Source organism: Chaetodon auriga, chromosome 1, assembly GCF_051107435.1.
Source record: "Chaetodon auriga isolate fChaAug3 chromosome 1, fChaAug3.hap1, whole genome shotgun sequence".
In the NCBI taxonomy this organism is placed as follows: domain Eukaryota; kingdom Metazoa; phylum Chordata; class Actinopteri; order Chaetodontiformes; family Chaetodontidae; genus Chaetodon; species Chaetodon auriga.
This window is the reverse complement of record NC_135074.1, coordinates 26,229,247-26,253,142: the sequence shown is the minus strand read 5'-3', so window position 1 is coordinate 26,253,142 and position 23,896 is coordinate 26,229,247. Positions and strand designations below refer to the sequence as shown.

At 43.0% G+C, this 23,896-nt stretch overlaps 1 protein-coding gene across 1 annotated transcript in view; it reads right to left on the bottom strand.

The window, feature by feature from the left end:
* The window catches only part of LOC143321710 (E3 SUMO-protein ligase PIAS1-like), a 52,466-nt gene that overhangs the window by 5,913 nt on the left and 22,657 nt on the right, over positions 1–23,896 (bottom strand). The window contains exons 2-12 of the mRNA XM_076732274.1: positions 22,054–22,549; positions 7,624–7,708; positions 7,373–7,511; positions 7,157–7,291; positions 6,381–6,486; positions 5,409–5,482; positions 4,960–5,120; positions 3,655–3,791; positions 3,035–3,266; positions 1,949–2,088; positions 1,201–1,241 (exon numbers count right to left, since the gene is read on the bottom strand). Coding sequence (XP_076588389.1) covers positions 1,201–1,241; positions 1,949–2,088; positions 3,035–3,266; positions 3,655–3,791; positions 4,960–5,120; positions 5,409–5,482; positions 6,381–6,486; positions 7,157–7,291; positions 7,373–7,511; positions 7,624–7,708; positions 22,054–22,549 — 1,746 coding nt within the window. The remainder of the gene's footprint in view (positions 1–1,200; positions 1,242–1,948; positions 2,089–3,034; positions 3,267–3,654; positions 3,792–4,959; positions 5,121–5,408; positions 5,483–6,380; positions 6,487–7,156; positions 7,292–7,372; positions 7,512–7,623; positions 7,709–22,053; positions 22,550–23,896) is intronic.

Here is a 23,896-nt window from a genome sequence, read left to right as displayed (position 1 = left end):
TTGAGGTGAGAGGAAACAAATGTGTGTTTCATTTTGGGGTGAACTGTCCCTTTAATCTATCTAACTGAACTTGCTCTTCTTGCTCGTGTGTATTGATGACTATTGTATTTCACACTCACTGACGCAGACACTGAGTCACGTCATTCCATATCAATGGGATCAAACCCAAAAATACACACTTCTAATCTCCTGTGGTTTCCAGCTGTGCAGTCAGTTTTTGTTTTATTTGCTTTGATTTCTGCCTCCACTCTTGCAGTGCTCTGCTTATGGCATTAGAAAATTACATTTAAAAAATTCAACAGCAGCATCTCTGCACAAGTCAACGCCGAGAAAACGCCGCCTTCAGTCTTCACAGAGGCTCTTTCTTCAGGAGAAAGTAGTTCCAATGAAAACCGTCCACGGTGAGGTCTGTGGACTTAACGAGCACCGGGGGTGTTGATTCTGGAAATGAAGCCGCTGTTGAATTTTTTAAATGCAATTTTTCAATACTGTGTGAACCACACATGAAATTCCACTCAGCCTCAGCAGAAATCTCCAAACCAAAAGTATCTTACAGCTAGAAAATGCAATCCTGCAACATTCAAGGTCAGTGCGAACGTTCCTCTATTGTGATTTGGGAGAACCAAACATTTGAAATGTTAGCTTGAAATAAAAGAACCCAAACAGAGCAGAGCGGAAGATGAGGATATCAAGCATGAATACAGATACATCTCTTTATTTCCGATAAAGAGATGTATCTGTATTCATGTTTGACTGCCTCAGAGAATTCAAACCACCACAAAACTGTGGGGCGACAACCACCGTATGACAAATGTCTCGCGCTCACGTCTCCTTTAAATAGCTCGTAAAGACAGAAACAGACAGGAAGGATGACCTTTAGCGCTCGCTAGCAGACACTGAAACAGGTACACCGTGTACAAGCAGCCTTTGTGACATTTTACAGGCAATTCCACCAGTTATCAGGTTTCAAATGCGTTTTTTAAAATGTTTGACGGAGCTTTCATCTCTGTTCTGCGGAGGGGACGTCTGTTGTGGAGGAACAGTCAGTGCAGGGATTTTGCTTTGTTTTTTGGGAAGCACAAGCAGTTTTGTAGACAGAGCCCTCATATTGTCTTAAATTGGACCACGGCTCTGAAAAGAAAAGCGCTTCAGCTGATGAATTCAGCATCTAAACATAATGGGACCCATTGCTGTACGTACCTGATGATTGTCGCCTTGAAACAAAGAGAAGAAGTTCAACTCTGGAAATGAAGTACAGGCAGAGTCAGTGGTGAATATCAGCAAAAATCTGCATCCCAGACGCAAACACATATGTATGTTATACTGCTGGAAAAGCCTAATGGGATTCTCAGCCAGATACATTTTAGAATAAAAAGCAGAATTAGAGCTTTAAGAAAAAAAAAAAAAAAACTAAACGAGAATAAAAATTAACTGGCGTTGTAAGACCTCTTAAACTTTCTGTTTTCACATTAAAGGTGCAGTAAGTCGTATTCCAGGTCGTCACGTATCGACACTTCGGGTCACCGTTCGGGTCAAACGTCGGTATTGAACGACCTGGAATGAGACTCAACAATCAACTGTCTTTGTCCAGAATCGCTTCCTGCATCTTTAAACTTCCCCCAGAGGCCTTTTCCACATTGTAGGACTATATCACCTTTTATTTATCCGCTTTATGGCGCCACTGTAATGCTTTTTTTTATGGCTACATAATTACAGTGAATAAAAATGTCATTGTTTTATAAATATCTTTTCGAAAGAAAGAAATTCTGCCTGACACACAGTATTTTATATGTTCAGTAGAATTTAAAATAAAGATAGGAGAGTTTGAATAACGCTCGGCTGCATACCACGAGAATAAAAGATGAAATGCAACTATGCTTAATACACATATTACGAGTTTGAATGTCGTGTCACTTCTAATCTGTTGTTTGTGTGTGTGTGTCATTACCTGACAGGTCGTTGGGGGTGTGGTAGTAGGGTCTATAGTCCTGGATGAGTGGGGGGACAGGAGGGATGTAGCTGGTGTCCACGGCTGGCATGCTGGGAGTGCGACTCACAGGAGAGGCCTGGTGGTGCAGGTTCAACACTCTGAAGGCAGATACAGAGGAGGAGGTTGAGAGACGGAGAAGTAAAAGAGGCCAGTTAATTTATAATTAGGCTCTGATTTCATGTCATATTCATCGGGTAAGTCACAGGGTGTGCCGTCTCCTCCGCTGACCTTGAAACACAAACCTCTCAACGATAACACAGGATTCATTAAAGTCAAATAACGCAGCAGCAGTTTCAAATTTTAATTTGACAGAAAATTAAGCTGCTAAAGTTTCAGAGCGCCTGGATTCAGATCTTGGGAAGAGCTTCCAAGTGGGCGAGGCTGCCGGTTCTAGAACTGTTTCTCTGCACTCTGCGTTCCCATTTCAGTGTTTATTTGGACAGTATCCACAGTGCTGTTTAACGCAGAAACACAGAACACGTCTGTTGTTGAAAAAATGTGGCACCATGGTCCCTGACTCCAACTTAACTAGACCTAATATTACTACAGCATCTTTAGCTCCTGACAGCCGACAGCAGCACACGTCACAGGTGATCGGATGTCTCTGGCTGAAATGCACTTTGGGAGTCGTACTGAACTTTTCAAGCGCACCAGCCTGGACCTTCTGCTTTTTTCAGATCAATGAACCGGATATTTTCTAATGTAGCTGTTCATATTTTGGACTTATGATGTGCCCTGGACAGTTTCATGCTGATCAAACATACAGAAGAGCACCGTGAGCCGTAACATTGGAAAAATAAAGGACAAATGAAATCTACTTGTCCTCTATAAGGTGTGTTTGTTAGCTGAAAGTTAAACAATCCATCCTGATCGGGGGAGGTTTATACAAGATACTTGTGAGTTCATGTGAAAAAACTTCTGAATTATTCAACATCTTGATACATAACTACCCATGTGAGCAGCAAAAATGAGCCTCATTCCCACATTTACTGAAATACAAACTGCGTGTGGAGATGAATGCACGGTGTCGAGCGTGCGTCTGACCCTTTGTTGATGACGGGCGGCGAGGTCGGGGACATGGAGGGACACGCTCTTTTGGGTGGAGGAGGCAGCGGGGGCGGCGGCGGAGGCGGCGAGTCCTGTCCTTCGTCGTCTGAGGAGCTGTCCAGTGTCAAGTCGATCACCTCCACCTTCTTGCTGTTGCTGCCGTCGCTGCCGCCGTGGCTGGATGACGAGGAGCTCCGCTGGTCTGTGCCGGCGGACGTCCGACACGAACCTGGACAGCAGCAGTGACATATTAGTCCGTGTGCTCACGTTTATCATTTTCTGAAGCTGCAAAGCCGAAAAACAAAGCACTGCAGAACACTGTGAGCATGCTGAAATGCACACATGCACATTTCCTCTGCCCGCGTGTGAGATACACTATGTTTGTTACTATGGAGACAGGCAGTTTACTTAGCGCCACTGTGATTGATGCCTTTCCAAATTAGAACTGACAATGCATAAACAAAGAGGGGAGAGGATGCATGCACCCGCTCTTCTTACCACGTCTCTTTAATCCTAATTTAATTACTTCCAGTCTTCCCGTACTGCCTTCATGTAGAAGCAACCTTTCTGTTTCTTACCCCACCCACCCCCCGTTCAGCCCTCATGATATGTCTCACCATCCAGCCCGTTGTTATAGGAAGCAGAGGAGACCTCTTGCACTTCCTTCTTAGACCTCATCGGGGCCCAGCTGCCATCCTCCTTGAACTGGATCTCATCACAGTCCATGCAGCTGTTGAGGATCTCCACGAAAAGCCTGAGAGCAAACATGCACGTCATACACAAACCCGTCCAAGAAAATGTACACAAACACATCGAGAAATTGGTATTTTCTAAACGAAGGCTGCGTGCAGAAGATCCTCCACAAAAAATCTTGTCTAAACAGGCCAACATCAACACTGGGCTGTAAAGGTCTCTCTACGTGCAACTCTTCAGTGACTTAAAGGAATACTCCATAAAAACGTCTCTCTTTGGATGTCATATACTCATCGCCTGCAGGCTTTAAAGGAACAAGCTGGTTTGAGACATTTTGAGAGTGACCCACAGTTTGAGCTTTCTTCCCCAAAGGAGCAGGCTACAAACTTTTCAGAAACACCTTCAACATAGATTTTCAATCCTTCAAAAGGCTCCACATGATGAGATTTAAACAGGTTGTGTCAGCGCTTCTGTGAAGGTCTTGATTTTCAGATGAGTGCAGATTAATCACAGCGTATCGGTTACAGACAGGTGCAGTGTTTCCTTTCAGAAGACGATCTGAACTCTGTGGAGACACTCTGGAGTAAATGTGCATTTACTGCGGTGTGTCATTATGTGAAAAAGGCTTTTAAACGATTTTCTTAATCAGCGTTAAAAGTGAAAGACAGACTGTTTAACAGCTGACTTTGACCAAAAAACAACAAAAAACTCAAGTCAAGATCTACGTACTGAGACCACACAGATGCAAGAGTGTGTGAAGATGGCAAAGTGCAGCAGAAAACTCCAGAAAAAAGCTAGTAAGTGGACCTTGAGCCTTGAACTGTGACGTTCAAGATCAAGACTAAACTATCACACTGAACGGTGAATTTCTTTTGGGTTGAACGACGCGGCTCAACAAAGTTTAAAGGAACAGTTTGATATTTTGGGAAATTTTCTTTCTTGCCAAGAGTTAGATGATAAGACTGAAACCACTGTCATGTCTGTGAATATGAAGCCACAGCCTGCAGCTGGTTATTTTAGCTTAGCATAAAGACTGGAAACAGCAGGCCTGGGTCTGTTCAAAATACACCCACCAGCAGCCTCAAAGCTTTTAACACATTATTCATGTTTGTTAAAATCTAAAAATGACAAGTTGTTTTCAGGTAAAAAGTTTGCTGATTGGTTTGAACATCTTTTGCACTACTTCTACGTCCTGACAGGACGGGGTGATCGGGGGACGGATGACTTACCCGTCGATGATGAGGTGTTCATAGGGGGCCTTCTTGTCGCAGACAGGACACACCCAGGTGGGCTTCTTCTCGTTCATCTGGATGTAGAGTGTGGCGTCAAAGCACTGCAGGTGGGAGCATGTCAGCGCCCGGCATGGGATCATCAGCCGCATCTTCCCCAGCTGCACAGACGTAGTCAGGGCATGAAGAGGACACACACAGCAGGGACGGAGGGTATACGGGATGCATGAATATCACAAATATGCCAACACCCACATGGAAAAAGTGCAAGATAAGGGTTGAGAAGACAATTTGAAAGGTGGATTACGAACACAACTCCAAGTTAAAGGCATCAAGGCGTGTTGAGACACATACAAAGACAAGACAAAAAGAACAGAAAGGACACGTCTTTGCATGACTGAGTCTCTAAACGCCGCCTTCAGTTCACGAGGAGCAGGGAGTGTGTTTACCGGGCAGAGCAGCGACACTCGAAGGCTGGTCGTGGCGATTTCGCTGTCCGGGTCTGCTGTTAGCTTCTCTTTGACTGCAGATGACAAGTGAAACACACACAGGCGAGTGAGCTAGGACCGCTCAGAGGGACTTCATGCAAATCACTTTCTCATTTCAGACTAAAACTGGTGTTATTGTCACGAATGAAGCAGCATTGTCTAAAAGTATTCAAGAGCTCCTCAAGCTGTGTGGGGCCGATCGAGTGCCTCTTCTTATATCACTTACCGTACAGTATAAATACATATATACAGACAGATATATAACATTTTGTGACTCACAAAACAGCCTCCTCATCTGGAATGGGGAACATTCTGCTGCTGTGACTGGGTGAAAATTTGTATCCAGAAAGAACAATGGATGTGTGTCGAGCAACTAAAGCAGGGCTGCAGAGCTTATAACAGACTGTCTGTGCTGCACACAAGATGACCAGAAAGTTTGATTTATTTCTACGATAAGAAACTTTGCAGCAAAAGACTCCTTTAACCTCTTTTCACCACAAGCTTCTTTAATTTTGCAGCCAACAAATCACATTCAATAACACGCACATTGTGCAACACTGTCCTTATAAAACTGTATCTTGGACAGCTCATATCGGAGTTGGATTTACGAGGACATAAACATACAGATAAGTTATCTTCAGGGCTGTAAAGACACCTCAACTCAGGGCGTCTACCGATACTGATTCCTGATGAGTGCTCTCACAGTGTGTGAAAAACATTGACTGGATCATTTTTTTGTAGGATAACATGAAGCCAGAGATTGTTTGTGGTGCTTAAAAACAAAAAAAAGTTGTGAAGTCAAAGTGGAAACACTGAATTTTGTAATGACATTGTACTGACTGTGGATCAGTCATCAGCTTAATAAGCTCAATGTCAGCCCTGACACCAATCCGACATATGTGATCTCTCAAAGAACAGTGTGACAGCCCTTACTGAGTGCTCTGGAGTGGTCTGGGTTTCTGATGCCCTTTGCCCGTAGTCTCTGTAACAGCACTGTGGATGACTGCTGCTTCACCAAGTACACGGCCATGGAGTAACTCTGTGGACACATGAAGGCATAAAATGATGTAATAATGTGCAAAGCGATACTTTAAAGCCCTCAAAGAGACACTTCTTTGCTGGTCGGAATCAGAGTTCTGGGCCAGTTACAGAAAATGTCCTTGACTGGTTGAACTCAAGGTCGATCCTGCTGCTCTGAGACAAATGTATGTTCAGCCGGGAAGAACTGCTGCATGCTGACATTTGAGGCCAGGTATGTCTCCCTGTTGTGAGACGGTTCCTTTACTGTCCTCTATTGCCTGTCTGCAGAACGTCAAGCTCCACCAAACTCAGTGTAAATCAGCATATGAGATAAACAAATAAACCAATTAATTTGGTCTAAAATGTCAACAACTGAGTGGTTAGCGTTAATTCTCCCTGCATTTTGAGCTTTCCCTTAAGTTTATCCGGTCTTACTGCTCCACCATTTAAGATTTGGGGCTGGAAGAACTGCAGTGGCCAGAAATTCTTTCATTTCTATTCAGTCACACAAGTAGTGCAGGCGAGATGTCTCAAGGTCGAATTTAAAACTACTGGAGATAATGGAAGTGTGAAACAGTAAAAAGCTATAAAATCTTTAGATTTGAGGAGCTTTTATCAGCGAATGTTTAGTCATTTTACTTGATGAACGACTGAATGTCATGAACGTTACAAACTGTGACAGTCCTTACCCTTCCGATCTCCGCGGTCCACGACACCACAATGGTATTGGGGACTGTGGTGGACAATCTGACCAGTGAGGTAATGTTGATGGGCCGGCTGGGCCGCTTGGGCTCGACACCGTTTTTGGTTGGAGGAAGATAACCCTGGATGACAAGACATGAATATTAGAGGGGAAAAAGGGAAAAATGGCTGGTTGTTCATGCGGTTCAGGCAGAGCTCCTCACCGGCAGGTTGCATGGCTTCCCGTTGACTTTCACACACAGATTGGGTGGAAAATGGTCTTCCTGAGGACAGCTGGTCTCCGACAGGCAAAACCGCAACTGAACTTGAACTGAGAAGTCACATTTGGTCCCCGAGATGTCCCTTTGAGCACAGAAACACGTTTATCAGCACACATCTGTAGGAAGCATGTACACGTATGAATTATTCATTAACAGTTGAGCGTCCTGCACTGACACAGCGGTGCTCATCTTACATTGAGCTGCTGATCTGCTGGACTTGCTGTGGCGTTAATGCAAAGGCGAAACACGTCTCCTGAAATCGCTGGCTGTTGTCTGATGCTGCAGAGAGAGGGACAGAGGAGGGAGAGGGAGAGGAGGGAGAGACATTTTTAATAGTCACATAAAGTAGAAACATGCACCAAGTTTCTAAGTGTGAGATAAGCAAGACCAAACTTGTGCAAATAAGACAGTAAACCTCTGTTTTCATCTGCAGATGACAGTTAAATAGAGAGAGCTGGTGAAGTGTGTGTGCAGCAATGTATCAGTGGGTGTCTCCTGCATGAAGAGCATTATTGGGTAACCATGTAGGCATGAAATTAGCTAAAGCTAAAGAACACCTGGACGTCAAAACCAGATCACCTCACACAGAGGTGAGGAAGAAGAAAATGTGTGTGTGTGCTCTATTTATAGGCCCACCGAGAGGTGCTGGAAATAACTGGTGCCACTAACCCAGCCTTCATTAAAGAGACAGCAGGTTTGCAAAGGAGAGAAAAGTTGGTGTGTACGTGTTAGAAGGAGGCTGGAAGAAAGAGCCACGAGGGCTCGAACTGAACTGTGTTTTGTTTCACACTCACAGGAATAGCTCAACATTTTGGGAGAAATACTTTTTCACTTTCTTTCTTTCTGACAGTTCCATGAACAGATCGATGCCACTCTTTGTGTTCAGAGTGAAGCTCGGGGTGGGAGGTGGTTAGCTTAGCATCAAGACTGTCATTACGTGGAAACAGTTAGCCTGGCTGGGTCCAAAGGTAATAAAATACACATACCAGCACGGCGATAAGTCACTTATCAACATGTTGTATGTCATGTCACACAGACAGAAAGGGAAAAATGACAGCTTGTTGTTTTAGGGTGAGTTACATGCTGGAACTATTTCTTGTTCAGCAACAATTTATCAGGTCTTTATCAGCTCATTCAGTGCTCTTCACTACAGTATTTGTCCCTTCTTTGATCATTTTTAGTTGAGTTCTGAGACCTTTGAGTTTTTCCTCATTTTAGCAGGATAAATTAAGGAGGAGTGACAAGACTATGGCCCTATACTAATAATCATAATAATAATAATCCTAAACTTTATCTATGAAGCACAATTCATGCATAAGATGCCACAGAAAGTGCTTCACATAAATAATAATATGTCTGATAAAAACAAGGATCCGAATCACAGCTGTTAGGTAAAAAGACACTTCAGGAGAAAGCAATGTTAAAAAGATGAGTCTAAAGATGTCGTTTAAAGGCGTCTACAGATTTAGAAACCCTGAGACCTTCAGGCAGACTTCTGTTCAGAGTTTTGGGGAGTGATTAACAAAGGCTGCCTGTCCGGGCCTTTAACTTCTGGCCTCAGGAACAGTCAAGAGGATTGAGTCTAAGAATCTGAGCAGGCACATGTATCTTAACCATGTCAGATAAGACGAGGCAAAACCATCCAGTGACTTAAAAACCAGCGTAAAGATTTGAAGATTGGAGTAATGTGGGATCTCTGTCTGGTTTTCGTCAGAACTCGTGCTGCTGCGTTCTGTACGAGCTGTGACTGACCAATAGCTTTGTTCGACACACCAGACAGACGACAGCAGTCCAGCCTGCCGGAGATAACAGCCAGTGTTAACTTTGTACATGGAAGTCGAATGAAAATAAAGTTGAATATTGTAATTTTAATGGTTTAAAATCCAAAAGAAAGACTGCAGCATTCATCAAGTTGTGTGTGTGTGTGTGTGTGTGTGTGTGTGTGTGTGTGTGTGTGTGCTAGCATGCTACCAATGAGCCAAACAGCAGATGAAAGCAAAGCATGGTGACAGTCTGGAATCTGCTGCAGACCTAAAGACGATCCAGATGTAAAAACTGTTTCATATATAACAAACAGAAATGCCAGCACACTCACATTCACACACTCACACACACACTCACACACACACTCACACACACACACACACCGTATTCATTCATGCCACATCGCTTAATTACCAGATATACAGCTGTTTCTCTTCTTAGCTTTCACTAAACTCAGTCTCTGCAAGAAACACTTTCAGAAGTGACTAAAATCTTCACCACAAGAGTGCTCCGTACACCAGTGAGTGAGCGCTACAGACCAGTGCAACCATTGTGATAATCCTGGAGGATTCTCTTCACGTGTGCAGGCCGTATTTTGTGAAACATAATTGCTGATTCTCAGTGGGAATCTTCAGGCCTGAGGGCCGTGTAACTGAGGGGGAAGAGCAGTTACAGGATTACCTATCACCAATCCTGATTGTTGCTTTAATTACTTAAAATAACGTTGAACTGTCAGCCGGTGACAGCTCCGAACACATGGACACAATGCGTGTGTGTGAACGACCATGCACTTAAACACATGTACACACGCACGCACGCACAAACACACACAGCGGGATCAAGCACAAAGAGGTAATTTCCTTCCATGTAGGGCGTTGAGGGGGAAGAAGTCTACAGCTCCTGCGATCATTACTGGACCAATCATGTTCCTCCTCTCATCAGCCTTTCAAACAGCCATTAATTTTCCCAGTAATGAACCATCTCGCCGCCCACGTGGTATTTAATTTATCTGGCCACGTATTTATCACGTTTCCGTTCTTGCATCTTTTGAGCGGCAGCCTGTGCACTGCAGAACAAAATCATACCGACAAAGTGTGCTTTCGAACAACAGTCTTCCTCCTCTCCGGGCACACGGGCTATAAATAGAAAGTGCTCTCTCACTCTGTCCTCTCTCACTCCCCCCCCCCGCCCCCCCCCCATCTCTCCATCGCTCTATAACTCACTCTCTCTCTGGCAGTGGATTTGTTTCTGGTGTTTCAATGTGTGTGGTTAGGAGAGATATGAGAAGGGTTGAAATGAGCTTTGATTGATGTCTTCCTCCCTCTCTCTCTCTCTCTCTCTCTCTCTCTCTCACACACACACACACACACACACACACACAGACACACATGCATGCACACAGACTTACTTTTACCCCAACGCACACACAGCTCCCAGAGAGGCTTCTGTAACTCTGATGGTTTTCGATGCATCCACTGTTGGACCTCAACTTTACGATGTTTTCATTTGTCTGACACATTCTGTCTTATTTATTCCCAAAGTCTGTCTTTCGTGGCCGAAGCACACTTTATCATCAGAGAGTGTCTCATCATGTGGTGGATGAATACAATTTCAACAACTCAGTAAGAAAATTTTCAAAATTGAATGCACGTCAATGAATTTGAAGCTACACAACATCACATTCTTTTGCTTATCAAACTGATCTCGTGCAGGACAGACCGGACCGTGTGGAAACAGCTCGCCTGGCTTCGTCCAAAGGTGACAAAATCTGCACACCAGCTCCTCTAAAGCTCACTAATTAACACATTAGATCCACACAAAAACTGAAGTTTGAAAACATCAAGCTGCTAATTTACAGGGTCTATATGTCACAATATGTCTTGGGGTGTTGTTTCTTCATTAAAAGTCTTCATGCTAAGCTAAGCTAAGCTAAGCTAAGATAACCAGCTGCAGGAGTCAGGCTTGCATTTAGCACAGAGACATAAGAACAGCATCAACATCATCATCTAACTTGCAGCAAGAAAGCCAACACAGATATCTCCCGAAATGTCAAACTATTATTTTGGTTTCTTGTAAAAAAACATGTTTGCATTCCTCCATGTAAAGTACCTTCAACAGTATAATTATGGTATTGGTGAAAAAAACAATATCAGTCGTGAAACATTTTAAACCAGAGAAAATCATCCCCGTCCAATCTGAGTGAGGAGCTTTGCAGAGCTGAGAGATGAAGAAAAGCAAAGTACAGCTCAATATGTTTTCAGGGGTTACACAGTTTTCATCATCGTATTAGTGCAATTTTTATGATTTTCTAAATCACAGCCTTGATTTGACAGAGGCTGCAGCTTATCAAATATCAAACATGTACATTGGTGAAAATACAAACCAGGTGACGGCCATTACATGTGTGAACTGCATGTATGACGTTGACTGACATGCAGGATGCATGATTTTATCACATGTGGCCGAGACAGAACCTCACTAGTTGAGGAATTAAGTTATTATGAAGAATGAAGTTAACTACATCACATACCGAATGTAATCTCAATGAATGAAGTCTCTATTTAACTTCACTGAAAGACGACGGAAAATTAATGACGCTATGAGCAGAACTGTAATTACTGTTATTAAGCACATTTCTGCCAAAGCAAGTAATCTTACTTCTGCTTAGTGGTGCTTATTAGAATATGAACATTAAGAAACCAATGGGACATTTATTTTAAGACTCCAGCGTAATTAGAATAAACAAATACGAGCATCTATCAGTGCAAATCTCCAACCGTGCGTCATGGAGTTTCAGGAGTCTGTTCAGAACAAACAGCACGGCTGATAAGACCTGGCTCATCGGAGCAGAGGAGGAGAGTTCGGGTCACTTTTAGTGAAAGAGGACCGAGGACATGACAGAGATAATGGAAAAACTTCTTTCCAAGATGTCTTCAACAGAACTGGGTTTCTTCTTCTCTGCAGTTTGTGTTGGACCGCGTGAACGATGACGAGCTTTAAACCCGAGCCAACTGTTTTGGAACCGAGCTTTAACTGTCGGGAATTTGCATACTGAGAGAGAGCCCGGGTGCAGTGAGGGTATGGCATGAAAACCTGCACACTCCCGGCCCTTGAACATGTTTTGAGACCCCTGCCGTACCAGCTGTCATGACGCATTTGACATTGTTTTATAATGTAAAATGTATGTGTTGCAAAGACAGATGGTGGAGGAGTGACAGATGGGAAAATGACCTCCAGTGGGTCGCTGTTTACAGTGAAGAGGAAATACACCAAGAAGAACTCAAAGCATGCAGCCAATTGCCATTTTATGATGTATGGTATATAAAACTACACTGAGAGCTATTTCTAATGTGTATTTTGAAAAAAATGGGGGAGACAAAATAATAACAACTCCTCTCAGTGTAACACAATTTTAACATTACAACCTTCATGAAGGTGAGAGTTATTGCATTAGACCGCATTAGTTTTAGCTAAACTGGCAGCTGAGTGTGCATTTGACAAAGTGAAACTGAGGCATATCTGCACACCTTTAAACATTTCACAAACTTCAGAAAAGGAAGGAAAGGCCTGAACACCGGCAGCACACTGTTTTGTATAACTTAACCAATCTAAGGGAAAGGGAAAACACAGGAACAAATACGACAGTCACGCAATAAAAGACCATTACTGGTCAGAATGGGAGGAAGGTGACTAACTCCTCGTCATTTACACTGTTGAAGTCTAACAGAAATTCTCTACAGAGTAAAAACCCTGTGATATAAAACAGAGCCTTTGTACCTGGCACATTTACGTTTGAACCAGATTTACGTTCCAGTTTGGTCACATCTGGCACTTGTTACCTTCCAGTATAATATTTCTACATTTTGTCCTCAAGCTAAGCTGAAACCCAGCTGTACAAATTGTATTATAGTCGTTCATAGTGAACATATGGGGGAATCTATCAACAAGCTCGCTTGTGGCTAGCAACGGCGACTAGTATGGAAAGTCAGAATATTCTTACGATGCTGATTCTGACCATACAGTCTATAAAAAAACCTCGAAAAGTCCTGGTTCTGGTCGAGTTTCTCTGGTTTGAGCAGAAGATGTGTGAGCTAAGCTTCAGAGAATGTGCTCGACTCTATAGCCTGTCTTCAGCACAACAAAGCCCAGCTGGAGTTTATTAACTTGTTAGTGGCTTTGCTACTTTTTCTGTGTTTGGTACACTGCAGGCGTGCAGGCGTGCACGCACGCACACACGCACGCACACAAAGCCAGCCACACGTACATGCACAAACACAACATACAGCAACAGTCACAGGCAGAACAAAGACAAAAATCCTTTCAGCGTCACTCAAATTCAAACCTAAAGTGCCAGAAGGATCCGCAGCAAAAGGTCAGATCTGGATGTTACACCCACACTCGCACGCGCACACACACCGACAATTGAAAACTTTCCAGAAGAGTTACCTCCTCTCCCCCTAACAACAGTGATTATCTTTTATTATCTGCATAAGGGTGTTGCACAGTTATATATTGACAGGGCTCATTAAGGCATTCCAGTGTGCTTACAGGGCTGCTAAGGCTGGCATTACATTTTCTAAGTCTGGCAGCTGGTCCTGCTCTCCCCATCAATGTATATGCTGTTGCATGCAATTCACAATGTCTTTAAAGCTTGGCTTCATATACGCCATGTCCAAGCCAGTATAGCATGAAACACACCAAAGAGCCGCAGTGGAAAGAGCAGCGCTGCTTATGTTTTGAGCTCAGCTAAAAGAACAACCTGTTAGGATTACAATCAGGGTTCGAGTCCGTCTAATCAGACTCAATCAACTCTTGGGGATGATGATGCACCAACTCAGGCTTTGAACAAAATAACGCTGGTTTTCTAGGCTCTGGGAGAGAGGAGCCATTTCGTGCAGCGTGTTTATAGTTCAGAGCAGCCTGGGCTCCTTTGTTGATGTTCATTTGTTGTGAGAAGGCTGAGCTGTTTACAGCGAGATAAAGAATTTTGCTTGGGATCGTGCAGGGGAGTATGAGCGGGTAAATCTCAGGTCTTGTTTTGATGTTGAGTGAAGAGGCGCTTTATAGGTTTCTGTGCTGGGGATGCTTGGGAACATTTCCACCATGACCTGTTGTATATAGTAAATAATGTATGTGATTTACAATATTTACTGATTCCTTGAGGAGACATGTATCTGCCTGCCAATCCAAGGGCAAAACAAGACGAACAGAACAACGTATTTGTACTGATTAAATGTGCTAGCTCAAGGACATTCCAGCAGGGCGGATGACTGCCGTCACGAGGACTTGACCCCAGGACTTCTGAATGACGTGACGCATCAAAAGACACAAAACAAAAAACCCCACCCTGATGTGCAATTTCTGTCATCCTGCTGGTGTTACTTTGCTTCATCAGTACTGCTGCCTAGTAACTCTTCAATGTGGGAGATAGATCTACTTTTTGAACGTACACTAAAATCTCACATGACAGCTGAATCTCAAATCCTGTTTTCACTCAGTGATTCATTGATTCAAGATCGATTACACTTGAGACACTAAAAGTGTTCAAATGTGACAGAGCGCCATCAGCCAATTAACAGAGAAGGGGGTCAGATCAAGAAACTGAAAGGGTTTTAAGTAACATATGATACATTTATTTAGTTGGAAACAAAGGCCTGCCTCTAATGATAGCCCATCTTAAATGAAGATGGTCTCTTCACCTTAATTTTTGGTCCAGTTTATTGACAATATTATACCAAAGTATCTTTCTACAACATATCATTCTTTGTGAGGGACAGATGATTATGTTCATTTTGGTCTGGTGTTTATCCAGACCAGCAACTGCTACCGAGAGACAGAGCCAGGCATTCAATGTCTGACATTAAGAAATATTAGAAAAGGTCCACAGAAAGCTCCAGCCACAAAATGAGATTTTATGGTACCTGCCTACACAGTTTGCTTTTGCGGTGAGTGCCACACTACACATGACAGTTATTTAGGAGGGCGGAAGAGGACACGTGCTAAACTGTATTGGAAACAGAGTCAACATACATTTCCACTGTACCATAAGCTGCTTGTTTGTCCTGAAACAGGTGCTTTGTGAACTTTGTGTGCTGTGCGTTGTTGGTGTGATTGCCAGAACATATACAGCAGTAAATCTGATTTCATCTTCAAACTAGATGTTTGTGGACTTTGGTATTGCAAATGGGGTTAGAAAAATGTGGTGACAAATATCCCATTTATGTGAACGTATGCTTGGTCACACTTAACACTAATGCTACATGTATTCACCGTTAACTAGTTGCTTATTAGCATGCCTATTAGAGGAATATCTATATGGTGCTTAATTAGTCATTATAAAGCATGTATCAATACTTTATTCTGGGGGTTAGGGTTATTAAGGGTTAGGTTATTAAGATTGTAATTCACTTACAACAACTTCCTTACTTACTATCAATAAGCAATAATTTGAATGTTATTGAGGGAACACACTTAGTTAATGGCCTCGTAGTTACAGAATATGGTCATGCAGAGGAAGGGATTAATAAGTGCTTTATAATGACTAATACAGGCTCCTAATATGTGCACTTTCATATTAAGTGTTACTGTAAGCTCATATAATTTAAACACATCTGTCACTCACTTATAATTACTGCAGATCACAAACCAAATGCTCACAAAAACAGCTAACAGTGTCCAACCTGTACCTTAAGAAAGTAGTTTGAGAACACAGGCTCAAATAAATCTCTCCTTGGTTGTTTTTTTTTTTGTCATGTTACTGCTGGTTACACATGCCAATCATGAAAGATGACTTCTAAACACAGCAACAAGGACGAGTTCAGCTTTTGGAGTTGCTAAAAACACTTAAATACCAATTAATTCATAATCAGTTCCTTCAGTCATTTTGTGGCTGCTGAAGAGTCACCCGAGGTGCCTGATGTCCAACTGTAATCAAGATGATATATGCAACATCACTGGTTATGGAAATCACACCATTCATTTTGTATAATTTTCTATCATCACAAATATTCTACTGGAAACAATCAGTATTTTACATTTGCGTAACACATAGGTGGTATTAATGTGAACTATATATCTGAGAGTTGAGTTGCAGAATCTTTGGAAGAAACTTTCACTCGGAAAACAAAAATTCCATGAATAAGGGACTCAACAACCTGTCCACTGATCGATTACCGGATGGGCAGAAAATCTGCAGCAATTTTAATAATGGAGAAAAATGTTAAATATTCTAGGTTTCAGCCTGTAAACATTTGAGGATTTGATGCTTTTTCTTTGTCATACATGGTTGTAAACTGAGTATCTTTTTGTTTTAGACTATTATTTCGCAAAGCGAAAGCAAAACGATTAATCAAGGAAATAATCTGCAGATAAATCGATAATTAAAATACTTGTTAATTCAATCAAATCATCAACTGTGGAGAGACAGTCTGTTTTGAAAGTCTGAAGTTTGTATGAGCTTATCTTTATTTAATAGGCGATGATGTTCACAGTGTAACTGACAGGCAGGCGCGCTGACATGATTCATGTCCTGACACCAAAGCAAACTGTATTGTAGAGCTGAAGACAGATTTTTTTTTTCCCTTGGCCTTTAAAAATATGAATGTGCCCTACTGGCCTAAATAGGCAGCAAAAATTAATAACAATGAAACCCAGACATCTAGTTTTCAAAGAGGTTCCCAAGATTCAGTATACAAAAATAAAACCATGGACTGACTCATCTTTGAAGGAAGCGAGGTCTCAAAAAGCTTGATTAGACTGACATTTTTTACCACATGATTTTCCTCCATTGTATGAATATCACAGCAATCTTTCCATGTAACAAGCCATTATGCACGAAATACTCATCAAACGCGAAATGGGCTTGCATCCTTTTCCAGAAGATATGGTGATTAAATCATGTATAATGCATGTGCACCACAATGGTATCCATAATGAGTACAGAGGCATAGTTCTCTGTGGAGGATGGATAATGATGGAGATGAGACCGGAGTTCAACCAGTCAGGTCGCCATGGTAATAATGGAGTAGCTGGTGCAGCCCAGACTGTTGACCAGTCTGGACTGGCAGGGCTAAACTGTGGGCTGACTAACCTTTATCCTACACACTGATAAGACTCAGCAGAGAGCATGAGGCAGCACGGGAGGGAGGGAGGGTGAGATAATGACGGGGGGTGGGGGGTGCAGTATGAGGGAGATAATAACCACGTTTACATGCACACAAGAAACCAGGTTAGGGTGAGAAATCAGGTTAAGACAGGAAATCTGAAACACGTTTACATGCATTGTGATTCCCCAGTTACTGAAAACCTCAATGTAAAGCAGTGCACACCAACGCGCGCATTTGTCAAAACGTGGCTTTTTCTCTGCGTGTTGGCCTTTCGTCCACACAAACGCAGTTTCCCGTCACTGAAAACGAGGCTTTTGGGAAACTCCTTTCAGGGTGAAGATATTCAGAAGCTCTGTGTGCAGTGTTGATGCGTAGACAGGGTGCTAGTTGTTCACTGGTGCTGGTGTTAACCTTGCTAACAGGGCTTTTTGCATGTTTAAACATAAACGTAGATGTGCACGTAAATATACAGTTTAATTGAAGATGAGAGGTGCGACAGAGGTCACTACTAAATAATCCAACCGAGACGCCCCCCAGGACCTCGACTGGTCTACTGGAAATAGATTTTATCAGGCTCCTGATTGGCCACCAGCATGGCTTCAAGGTTAGGTTATACTGCTGTCTGTTGGTTTGGCATGCTAGACAGTGCTTCATATGTGTTTCTACGTTTTCATATGGACAGAGATTGTTTTTTTTTTTTTTTTTTTTTAACAGTGCTTGTGTGTGCAGGATATTTTTTAAAGTATAAAGAAGGAAAAACCCCATCTGAAGAAACACCCGTGTACATCTGGACTACGGCTAAATGCAGCTGGCCAGAAAAAGCCACACTGCTTTTCAACCCCTCTACCATATTTGTGAACCAAAGCTGTCATATTTTAAGTGTATGATGGTGATTTGTATATGCTACTGCGGCTTGAAGGGTGCTTAGCATTTGGGCTGCTGTCGCAGTGGGAGGACTGGCTCTGGAGTGAGAGAGCACAGTTTTCTTCTCACTGTGCATATGTGCAATACTATACAGGGCTCTCTTAAATCAAGCTACATTATACACCTTACATTGTTCTCTTATAGCACACTTCCAGACATGACTTAGAGAGAGCCAAGAGAAGTGCAGACATACTAAAAACCAACAAGAACCAACAAACCCACTGCATATTTAATTAAATGCTCTAAAATTCAGGGATTTGGTGCGTCTTGAAATAGCACAGATCATATATAAAGTCAAAATAAATTACTTTCTGAAAGCAACCGAAAGATGTTTAAAAACAACAGAGGATTATGTATGAGGAAACAACTAAACTTAGTGATGAACTGAAAATGTAAAAACAACCTTTAAAAATAACTTAACGAACACACACAAAAACTCATGATGTTTTTTGGAAAGCAGGAGCTGGAGAGAGACAGGAAATGGGAGGTGAGACATGCAGCAAAGGTAAGGAGGTGAGCTACTGGGGCGCCCCAAGGTTTTGGATTCTAAAAATGGTGCAATAAGCTGTAGCTTCAGCCCACACCTCTTCGATCTATAGAATATCTTTAAGCTGCCAGTATGCTTCAACATTTCCTTCCTTTATTTGCCTTTTTTTTATGCCGAATTATTTGGGTAAATAATTATAGACCAAGACAAATTTCACATGTCTGAATTTTAGAAATAACCCGCAGTTCAGCTTAGGAAACAGACTTGCTCAGACTTATTTATTCCAATCTTAGACGCAAGGACGCCCCAAAGAAGTAATAATCTTTCCTTTTGCTGCACTGTTTTAGGTCTGTCATGCACATGTGCTCAACACCGTTAGAGTCCTGGTTGAGCACAGACATGGGCGACAAATCAGTATTCTCCAGCCAGAAAAAGAAAAAAAAAAATCGAGCAAAACTGGAGAGCAAGCAAGCAAGTGGGGGAAGGGAGTCAGGAAAAATGAGAGTGAGGGAGAGAGAAATGGGAGGCAAGGCAGAAGAGGCAACAACAATGGGGAGAGAGAGGGATTGAGGGGTAGTCAAGAGATCAGAGAGAAGTAAACAAAAAGAGAAAAGAGAATATGTGAAAGAGCGAGATCAGGGAGTGAGGAGACTACAGCTGTTTTAAAACAAGAAAAAAAAAATCTTCCCGTCTGCCCATGAGAGGGGAATTAAAATTAATCAAGTGGTTTCATTACTGCCCTCTATTATTATTACGATAAAGAGGGTCATCACATCCAAGCGGAAGCAGAGTTTGATTTTTGAAGCTAACTCGAATTTTCAGCTTTGTGAGACGATGCGCACCGTCTTCCTCTGGGCTTTTCCTCCTCTCACTCCTCCTTTCATTCTTCTCTCTGCCTCTCTGAGAACAATACGATCAACATGCATTATTTATTGGAAAGTACGTTTGTGTTTTGAAAGTACTGTATGCGCAGATGTGTATGTGTGTGTGTGTGTCCATGCATCGCCGTGTGTGTTTGAGAATGATGTGAATGCGCGATTCAGATTCAAATGAGGGGAGAGCGTGTTCTGCGGGCACAGGTGTATGCCTGTGTGATTTCATCACTTTGCATGCAAATTTTAGCCGAGGATGGCCACGGAGACAGAGTGAGGATGGAAGACGGAGGGGAGGGGGGCGAGAGGAGGCAGGGAGGGATGGAACATGTGCAGGAAAATGGATAGAGTGAGAAAGGGAGAGGGAAGAGGAGAAAGATGGTGTGATGACAGAGCTGCAGGCACTGTGTTTGTACATGCATCTGCAGGCAAATTAATCACGAGATGGTCCCTTACTCCATTAAAATGCTAATGTAGGAAAATCTAGACATTTCCATATATTTGCAATATATCCCAGAGCCCAAGAGTGTTATTACGCTAAATGCAGGCTGGCTTTTGGATGCATGTAATGACAAATCTGACCAAGACAAAAGCAAGATTAAAAGTCTCTAAGTTGTGAATTAAAGGGTATAAAGACATGGAGCTTAAATGCTGGACCTTGTGAAACTGGAGAACATTCTGGATATTTGAGCTTCTTAAACGTCCCTGAAAAACTATTTCCCCAATCAGCTTCCTGAAGTTTTTCCCGGGGGAGGTTTGTGCATTTGTGTTTGTTTTTCTGTCTGGTTTGCAGCAGGTGGGGCACAGCTGGAAGTACATTCATGCACCAAATTTTGCAACTTCTAATTGAAAATTTGATGACAGTTGTCGGGGCGTTTGTTTATGGTGCCACTGTTTTTTAAGTCTGATCAAACCACACCCATGCTGATGGAGCAGATTAGCAGAGTTTCTGACTGTGGAAGTAACACCAAAGGATATTTAATGGCGTAGAGAAAACACAGTTTACAGTAAATGGCTAGTACTAAATAAACATAGTTTAGTTTTTATGTATAAAAATACACCATTACTGCAAAAAGTTTTTGGTATTAACTTTTTTTTGTACACAGAATCAGGTGCTGTGTGTAATGAGAGATAAAAACTCAATTTGAAGCTTACCTACAGATTAAGGATCTTCTCTCATTTTGGACTCACTACAGCTGCTCTGTGTGTCGTGTTGTTAAGACACGATGGTGTTATGCGGAGCCAGAGCAGAACTGTTTTCTCAGCAGTGCTGCAGAGTGATGGCTCATCTGCTGTGCTCGTGCATGCCTTGGCTCTCATTGCTAACTTATTGTCGTATCCAAGGAGACACATGACTTTGTGTAGATGAATGCACTTCTGTCAACATACACAACATACATACGTTGTTGATGGTCTACATGCAGCGACTTATTTATATTCAGTGGCGCCACACTGATGTAAAAATTGGTGTCACAGCTAGAAATGCATTGGTACAAAGACAATATAATGACAATTCACCGTGTTGCAGTGTTGCTCGGCCCATCCAAAACAAAGCAGCACAGCAGCCCAGATGCAATGACACAAATATCCAAATAAGAGCCATTATTCATCTATAATACATTTGGAAATGTATCCAGAGGCTGAATGTCTCAAAATTACCTTCAGACCAACAAAAAAAGAGAAGACTATTCATGTAATTCATCTTTATATGTTAACTAAATGCACGCTCTGTTGCTCATTAATGGAAGTAAACACCTGAGCAAGTACTGCCACCATTAGGTAAGGTCTTTGAAGGAGCACAAAAGACTTGTTTTTGGATGAATGATGGATAAGGCACTCACTTAATATTTTCACTTACACCTCTTGGGAATCAACTGTGGCCTCTGTCTACTCTGAACTCTGGTGGGAAATCTGAAAATGATATTTCTGCAGAACCATTGCTGTGCCCTGTCAACACATTAGCAGGCAGCACAACACCAGCACTGGCAGGGAGCCTCTCCACAAAAGAGAGAAACACAAATGTCAATGTTTTCTGTGACTGCTGCCATGATTATTACAGGAATGATATGCTGATATAAATATCCACAACCTTGCAGATTATTTTTTCTGCATTTTTACATTCACAGGATGGTTTGACAGTGGAGATACAGCAGGAAACAAATGTAGAGACAGACGGGTGATGATGTGCACTGGTTCCCTGGTCAGTTGCAGTTACTGTGTTTGGTACGTGTTCTAACCACTAGGCCTGCAGGATGCTCCACAACCCTCCTTTTATAGTGTATTCTTACATTTCTGGACATTGAAATTCACATATAAAGCTTAACGTACTTTTCTTTTAACCATCAAACCTTAAATTTAAAAAAAAAAATGGTGCTGGTGAAAACTGAAACCAGGCTTGATTACATGTATCCATCTTGCACCATTACCTTTAAATCCAACTCTCACACAAAACACACTCACACCTGCTCTCACCTAGACTGGTTGGCTTGATGAGCTCGTCCAGCATGTCGTAGAAGGGCAGCCTCTGGAGCTTGACATCTGGGTGGACCGGGTGCAGCGTGGCCGAGGTGGACAGGTGGTGCGTCAGCCCGGTCAACTCGTGTTTCCCAGGGCCGAGCAGTGAGAGGGGCAGTAAGGCAGCGGGCGATGGGGCTCCACCGTGTCCAGCATGACCTTCATACGCCAGCTGTGTCAGGCCAGCAGGCAGTGCGGCGCCCCCTCCTCCGACCATTCCCGCTGTGGCTGGGTGGTGTGGTCCGGGCATGGCCAGCTCTGAGTGGGAGACCATTTTGGCTGGGAAGCGTCGTCGGTAGAGCTCTTTGATCTTCATGTGTACAGCGGGGCTGCAGCCAGCCTTCAGCAGATGCAGCGCCTTGGTCAGCAGCTCGTGCTTGCGTCCGTGCTTGTTGCGCCCAGCGTAGCCCAGCAGCACCTGCAGCTCTGACACCCGCAGGCTCATCACCATTTGCTGTGATGGGGGAGGGGATGAGAGAGAGGATGAGAAATCAGCTGCAATACCAAATTCTCATGACTGTACTGAAGTGCCAACCTGAGCGTCAGTGAAGCAAATAATTGGTTACAGCGTAGTTAATTTATGACAGTAATGATGTAATGAGATGGAAGCAGCTGCTCAAAGTGGAGTTCCGGTGATTCGGGGTGAAAAATTCCTAATATCAAACCACAGTGTTTTGGCATCTGAAAAGCCTTCAAACTCCTGAATCTGTTACTCAAACTGGACTTTGTGGATCGAATTTCTCTGTCTCATCAGTACCTGAGTAACACACATCCTTCAGCACAGCCCTTTACATGTTTCAGTGCAGTGCTCTAATCTTTCAGTGGTGAAATAAAGTTTTCAGCTTAACGGTCAGTCTTCACTTCACTTTGGACAGAAAGAGTGAGACTGTATGAAATTTGTAAAAAGATGGAACTCTGAGATAAAATGGAGAACACAGCAATTCAGGAGAATCTGAATCAAGTCTCGGTCAGTTGGTAAACTGGTAAAGATGGGTTGTGGAGGTGTTGTCCCAGGTGAGGTGGATTGTGTAGAGACCACGGGGCAGAGCCAGGACACAAAGGCAGGTTTACCACTCAGGACATACGGACTCAAAAGCTGGGACTTGAATGGGACCTGGCGCCACCCGCTGAGCTTTTGAGGGCGCCCCAGAGGCACTGCAGGTGAAAGCCGAGAAAGGCTCAGTGGAGGACTGCTTCCAGTGCAGATACAGGACTGCAACGTTTGGCAAACTGCGGTAAAAAAGACCCCTCCACCAAAAAAAAACACCCAGCTACTCTGTACTGGGGAAACAAAGTGAGCAACAGGAAATTAACAACTTCCTTGTGCGTAGTACGGTGGCTACATCAGAAACCAACTGTCCATGTAAACACTCAAAGCAACACACTAGTCTGGAAGTAGACTTCTGTCAGCTCTGCCAAACCTTCTGCCACCAGGTGTGAAAATAAACTGAATTTCAAATGCATAACTGGACGACAAGCATCAATACTCTGTGTCTTTATTTGGCTTGATGCTGATGTGTGAAACTTAAGGATGTGCTGAGTCTCTTCCCACATTGAGATACCTTAGCTTGGCACATCTGGCCTCACAGATGCTTTTAAAAACACACCCGCACACACACACGGACACACTCTCCAGTGTGGTTTTTCCTCCTGGCAGAAAAGCACTACAGTGCATACCATAAAAGCTTCAGTATTAGAGAGTGTGTGGAGGGAGCGGCGTGAGGTGCTACCGGCTGCAGCCACTGGTTGCCTCCATTGGTTGGGTTGGTAGGGTTTAGACATGAATGAGATGGGTTAGGGT